General features: G+C 38.0%; 1 protein-coding gene across 1 annotated transcript; it reads left to right on the top strand.

The window, feature by feature from the left end:
- Nucleotides 1-360: 360 nt before the first annotated feature.
- On the top strand, nucleotides 361-2,359 carry LOC121251744 (alpha-1,6-mannosyl-glycoprotein 2-beta-N-acetylglucosaminyltransferase). Its single transcript, XM_041151082.1, has one exon. It carries the CDS (start codon nucleotides 955-957, stop codon nucleotides 2,245-2,247), a length of 1,293 nt encoding a protein of 430 aa, XP_041007016.1. The 5' UTR covers nucleotides 361-954; the 3' UTR covers nucleotides 2,248-2,359.
- Nucleotides 2,360-6,785: the final 4,426 nt, after the last annotated feature.

Genomic DNA, 6,785 nt, shown 5'->3' with positions numbered 1-6,785 from the left:
TAATATTATTTTTTTTTTGAAATTTGAAAATTTTGAATTGTGTATTTTATTTTATGTGTAACTTTAAAAAAATTGTAATTATTAAATGAGATGAGATGAAATAAATTGAGAAAAATTACGAAAATAAATTAGTAATACCCATGACAGAGAATTCTGATTTTTAAATCTTGATCCCACAGGATTTGATTGCCAATTACAAATGGGATTCTTAATAGAATCAGGTGTAATTAAACTGACTTGCTAATTTGTTATAGCCTGTTGTTTGTTTATCTTTAAAAATGAAAAAGGAAAAAATCTATGCCATTCGTAGTTTTTTTTTTTTTTTTTCTTTGGGAGTTAACTGAAGCAATCCCTCGAAGTCTGAAGTCTCTAGCTCTTTGATTAGACCCGGGATCGAACTAACTCCACATCCAAGTTTTCAACTTTTGAAGCCGAAGCAAAGGGAAAAGTCATCCGAAAGGAAATTTCCTCCCATTTACTTCTCTGTTCTTCTGTTGGCTCTTCGGTTCTTCAAGTCCGTCAACTGTCCAATAAAGTCCGTTGATCTCAAATGTTTTCAACTTTCTGAAACAACCCACCCGGTGTTCCCTGTTTTTTCCACCAAGGTTTTGCTATACTTCTATGGCAAAACCCTGATCCGTGGAAGCCTGTTGAATCGCAGCAACGAGGGGGCACGAGTTTCGGTTCTTTCAGTCTAAACGAGCTCTGGATGCTTCAGTTTCAGTTTGGGGGCTGTAATAGAGGTTTTTGATACTTACCCTGTTACTTTCCTTTCTGTTCTCAAATGGGTTGGTGCAGTTTTTGATGTTGGACTCTAATTTAGAATCAAGTTTTGGTTTTTCTTCATTGGAGAATGTTGGTGGCTTTTGTTTCTCTGAGCTCTAAGTCTATGGATGCTGTAATCGTACAGTCCATGGAACCTATTTGACACTGTGTTATTAGTGACTTAATTTTATGGCTACTAACAAGAAACCCCATCTCAAGATTGCGGCCTTCCGCCGTTTCTTATCTATAGTTGTTATCACATTGTTAGGGGTTTTGTTACTGATATTTCTTCTTGGTACAAATTCAACTTCAATTTTTAATTCACGACCTTCGGATGAAATAGATGAAGATAGTTATAGTTTTTCACATTCTAGAGGAAAAATTGATCTCCCTAAACAAAATAAGCTGTCGATTCAATTGGAGAAGCGAAACCAGTTGCCACCAAGAAATGTAGATCTATATCCGAGTCTAGCCAAGGATCATATAACTATTGTACTCTATGTACATAACCGTCCCCAATATCTCCGTGTGGCTGTGGAGAGCCTGTCCCAAGTGGTGGGAATAAGTGAAACTCTACTGATAGTTAGCCATGATGGGAACTTTGAAGAGATGAACAAGATCGTCGAGAAGATCAAATTTTGTCAGGTGAAACAGATATTTGCTCCTTACTCTCCCCATATCTTTCATAAAAGCTTTCCAGGAGTCTCAACGAATGACTGTAAGGATAAAGATGACGCAGCAAGGAAGCATTGTAAAGGGAGCCCTGATCAGTATGGAAACCATCGATCACCAAAGATTGTATCGTTAAAGCATCACTGGTGGTGGATGATGAACACAGTGTGGGATGGATTGAAGGAAACCCAAGGACACTCAGGTCATGTTCTTTTTATAGAGGAGGACCACTTCATATTTCCCAATGCATATCGCAATTTACAGATACTTACAGAGTTGAAGCCTCATAAATGCCCTGATTGTTATGCTGCAAATTTAGCACCTTTGGATGTGAATTCAAGGGGAGAGGGGTGGGATATTTTGGTTGCAGAGAAAATGGGGAATGTGGGTTATTCCTTTAATCGTACTGTTTGGAGGAAAATCCATAAGAAGGCTAGAGAATTTTGTTTCTTTGATGACTACAATTGGGATATAACAATGTGGGCAACTGTTTACCCATCATTTGGTGGCTCTGTTTACACATTACGAGGGCCTAGGACCAGTGCAGTTCACTTTGGGAAGTGCGGTCTCCATCAGGGCCAGGGAGAGAATAATGCTTGCATTGACAATGGTGTGGTAAAACTTGATGTGCAAGAGATTGATAAAGTTGCTAATATCAAATCTGAATGGGAAGTGCATGTTCATAAGCTTCAGTCTGGATATAAAGCTGGCTTCAAGGGTTGGGGAGGTTGGGGAGATGAGAGGGACCGCCAGTTGTGCTTAAATTTTGCTCGCATGTATCATGCCATAGACACCGCCTCTGCTTTCTGAAGAGTAGGCATTACGACCTTTTTATTTTTTCCAACTGTTGTAACTGATGAGGTCTGGGTTGTTTTTGTTTAGTCATTTAAAAATAGCAATAGCTGATGTTTTTTGTTTGCAATATCAAAAATCTCTTCATAGTCTGTTACATGCGTGCTAGAATCAAATCAAATACTTCTACCTGCTCTTGTGATTTTATTATGGTTGGTATTTTCAATTATCTCATTGGGTTTCTGATGATCAGATAATGCATGTTTCTTTTTTGGGTTGATATTGGGTTTCTGCTCGCTTTCTTTTTCTCTTCCTAGTGGAGACTCCACTCTCTCTCTCTCTCTCTCACACACACACACACACGCCAACGCATGCACGTGAGTGTTGATCTTATAAGCAAGCCGTTCTTTTTTGGTCTCTTTGTGATCTCTGCATGGATGTGCATATATATATGTTCTTCCATTTTTGGGATTAGGTGCTTATGGATATGAGAGCTGTTTTTCTTTTGCAAAGAGTTTATATGCATACTTGTTTATCTAATTACATGACAAAAATTATATATGACCGAGTCATAAACCATAGGAGCAGCAGAAAGTTCAGTTTCTGCTTTCAAGAGGAGGGTATTGATGACAGAAGGTATGTTCTCACTGAATTGTGTGATCGGTAATTTCTTCATGCTTGGTGCTTAAAAGACAAGCATTTTGGTAGTGCAACTTCTAGTTTGCAACTAGTAGGTTCCACACCTCATTCTGCACACTGTGCCTTGTGCATAGGAAGTAGAAAAGGGATGGAGCCAATGTGCTTCAGCCGTCATTTTACCCATGTTGAGATTTAAGGCGTTTGTCAATATTGAGTATTGCGAAGAAGAATAGAAAATGTAAAAGAGAAAACCTGATAGGTCCCAACACAGATATTCAAATAATAAGTGAATTGTTTCTCTTTAGGTGAGAAAGTACCGCACGGTTTGGATAACAAATGCTTTTCTTTTCGATGCCTTCATTTATAATTCTTTGGCTGCTTAAATAAGCAAGGCCAAGGCCATGTACAAGAATGCCGAAATAAATGACAACATGCAACTGCTTGTAGCTAGTAACCAAAACCCATCACAAACACAAAGACATGTAAAAATAGAAAACAGATCACACGAAAATAACATGCAGAAAACAGAGTACACGAGTAACGGAATAAATATGCCGAAAACAACTACTGCTAATGACCTAGTCTTCACGCTGCACCACGTTGCCTGCATGCAGTATGCAACGTCTTCCACGTCCAATCTCATCCCATTAAGTGGCCTAACAATACTCCCCCATTAAGTGGATCCTTGTCCTCGAGGTCCACAATTGGGAATAATTGCAGTAGGTTTTTCGTCTAGCCATTTTCTGGTGGACCTGGATCTGTTTGAAGGTCGTTTGCTACTTGTATGGGTGCAGCTTCACGGATAATGTTGATGTTGACATCATGTCCTTCCAGCATAAGTAGCTGTGACCCTTGACACCGGCAATCTGCAATAAAATGCTCATTACAATTAAAACATAGACATTGAGCTCGCCTCCGCCGCATTTCATCCCAAGTAAGTCGCCGAACAGGAGCTGTAGGTACAGTTGGTGCTGCTTGAGTTGCTGGCAGAAGAGCTAACGGGGTTCTCATTGCTGGTGGAGGATGTACACACATCCCTTGCCTCGATAGTTGATCATCTTTCATTCGCGTGAAGCTGATAGCCTCGTTTAATGTCTGAGGCTTAAACATTCGGATACCATCCGAGATGTCCATTTTTAAGCCATCCATAAATGTTCCCACAAGAGCTCTTTGTGTCCAGCCTTGTACCCGATTGCCCAAGTGCTCAAATTCCCGCTGGTAATCACACAGAGAACCATCTTGCCTTATCCTTTAAAGAGTTTCATCAAAATCTTCCCACTCCAAAGGCCCAAAGCGAGCCCAGAGTTCGTCTTCAAAATTTGTCCATGAGAGAGCGCGTTCTTCTTCTCGGAATCTGGCCAAAGAAACTTTCTGGGCTTCGGGAGTATTCTGGAACTCAAAATATTGGTTCACACAATTGAACCACTCTGTTGGATCATCTCCTGAGAATCGAGGAAATTCAAGTTTCGCTATTTTGGAGGATACAACATGACGTCCCCCATTGTGGCCTTCACAGTATTGGTTACCGTGGTTTGGAGGCTCTTGGTTTGCGAGCAATACATCAGAGAGATGGGTAAGAGTTTCTTCCAAATGACGAAGCCAGTCAGCCATGCCGAGCTCCATCTGGTATAGCCCATCTTGCACTCCACCAAGACCTGCCTCCAACTGCTCAATACGTTCCTTATTGGTTCCCATAAATAACCTTGTTATGATGCCAATGATAAGTCCCCACACAGCTATTCAAATAATAAGTGAATTGTTTCTCTTTGGGTGAGAAAGTACCTCATGGTTTGGATAACAAATGCTTTTCTTTTCTATGCCTTCATTGATAATTCTTTGGCTGCTTAAATAAGCAAGGCCACGTACAAGAATGCCGAAATAAATGACAACACGCAACTGCTTGTAGCTAGTAACTGAAACCCATCACAAACACAAAGACACGTAAAAATAGAAAACAAATCACACGAAAATAACATATAGAAAATAGAGTACACGACTAACTGAATAAATATGCCGAAAACAACTAACTGCTAATGACCTAGTCTTCACGCTGCACCACGTTGCCTGCATGCAGTATGCAACGTCTTCCACGGCCAACCCCATCCCATTAAGTGGCCTAACAAAACCCATAAATAGCTCCGGCAATTTGCCTCTATACCTGAACTTCAATGTTATTCTATATATTCTCTATCCTTTCCATACATAATATAAGCTATGAAAAAATTTATTCATCATCTCTTTACTCATTATCCTATGATGTGACATTAAATGATAAGTTCATAAGTAAAATATAATAAATAATCTCCAATCATCTAATGTTACATTATAAGATGATGAGAGGATGAGAGGATGATAAGAATTAGGATGATGAGTAGCATTACTCACTGATTAAAGCCAGGAAATTCATGAAAAGCACATCGTTGGAACTAATGGCTTACAGAGTAATGCTACTCATATAATCCTAGCAACTCAGATATGCTTTCTTTAACCGTGTAAAGACATAATTCAGGCTTCTGCATGCATTAAGACTCATGTGACATGGCAAATTTAGATCTGCGAAGACTGACGATTATGTAAGGATTTTAGTTCTATAAGGTGCCACACACACCGTATGTATTATTAGAGTAATGGAGCTATACTAGCCTAAATAAAATGATTAAAATACCTCTAGGGTTTTTCTTCGAAATCTATTGAAGTCATTATGATTAAAGATTCTCACCTACAAGATAATTTATATTTTTAGATATAGAAGACACTTTGAAATAAAATTTTAACAAAAAGGGTTGATTAAAAATTCTCACCTACAAGATAATTTGTACTTTTAGCTATCAGAAGACACTTTGAAATAAAATTTTAACAAAAAGGGTTGATTAAAAATTCTCACCTACAAGATAATTTGTACTTTTAGCTATCAGAAGACACTTTGAAATAAAATTTTAATAAAAAGGGTTGATTAAAAATTCTCACCTCTTTTAGCAACTAACCCCTAAACCCTTGTTCCGTCGCCCGTATCTTGGCTACTCAATGGATGAATTAAGGCTCTCAGAAGGTTTAATCTCTTTATTAATTTATATATTGTAGCAAATAGTAATATCCTTCCCTTATTTTCTTTCCTGATTAAATCTCTTTTACGCAACACTTTAGTCCGTGTAGAGCAAGCAGAGTTCCAATCCGTGAGCCTTTTAGTTATTTGCTCGATGTTTTGGACAATGGTTCCACCGGCGAGGACAAGGAAAGGTAGGAAGACATACGTTTTTTTGGCTATATCTATAATATATAACAATATGAAGTCAAGTCAACACATTCCCTTCATAATTTTTATTATTTATATAATTAAAGTTTAAATAATTTTGAAGTGCATCAATTTATTATTTGCTAATTTGTTTTATAGATCCAAAAAAAGACTTTCAATTCTATTTCCAATTGGAAAAAAAGATTCTCTAGTTTTTTATGTTCAATAAAAAAGGCAGTTCTATTGAATGATGTTTTGGTCTTAGTTAGCCACATATCCACTTTGATTATATGTATCATTAAAAGAAAATTAAATGATACAAGTAATTAGTTTATATAGAGAATTTGATTTGGAATTTAGTTTTATTGCTCAAGTGATTGTACCTGAAAGATTCAATTAAGTTCTTGCAGCCCCCAAGGACTTAGCCTTCCAGAGAGCCCTTTTGCATCGGCTATAGGGAATGGCATCTCAAAAGTCACATGAAAGCTTGAAGACAGGAATTATAGGAGTAGAGGAATGAATTCCAAGACTAATTGGAGGGTACAATCACAAGGGCAAGCAAGCAAGAGATCAGCTTGTGGGTCTTTAGAAGAATATGTAATATAGTCTGCCTTAGCTGAAGAAGATGATGTAGAGAACTAGAGAGAGAGGTTTAGAGTCTCTGGAACACAAAAGCTGATAAATC

The sequence above is a fragment of the Juglans microcarpa x Juglans regia genome, chromosome 2S (assembly GCF_004785595.1).
Source record: "Juglans microcarpa x Juglans regia isolate MS1-56 chromosome 2S, Jm3101_v1.0, whole genome shotgun sequence".
NCBI lineage: Eukaryota > Viridiplantae > Streptophyta > Magnoliopsida > Fagales > Juglandaceae > Juglans > Juglans microcarpa x Juglans regia.
Note: the sequence above shows the minus strand (reverse complement) of the source record. Positions and strands in the feature narration are given on the sequence as shown.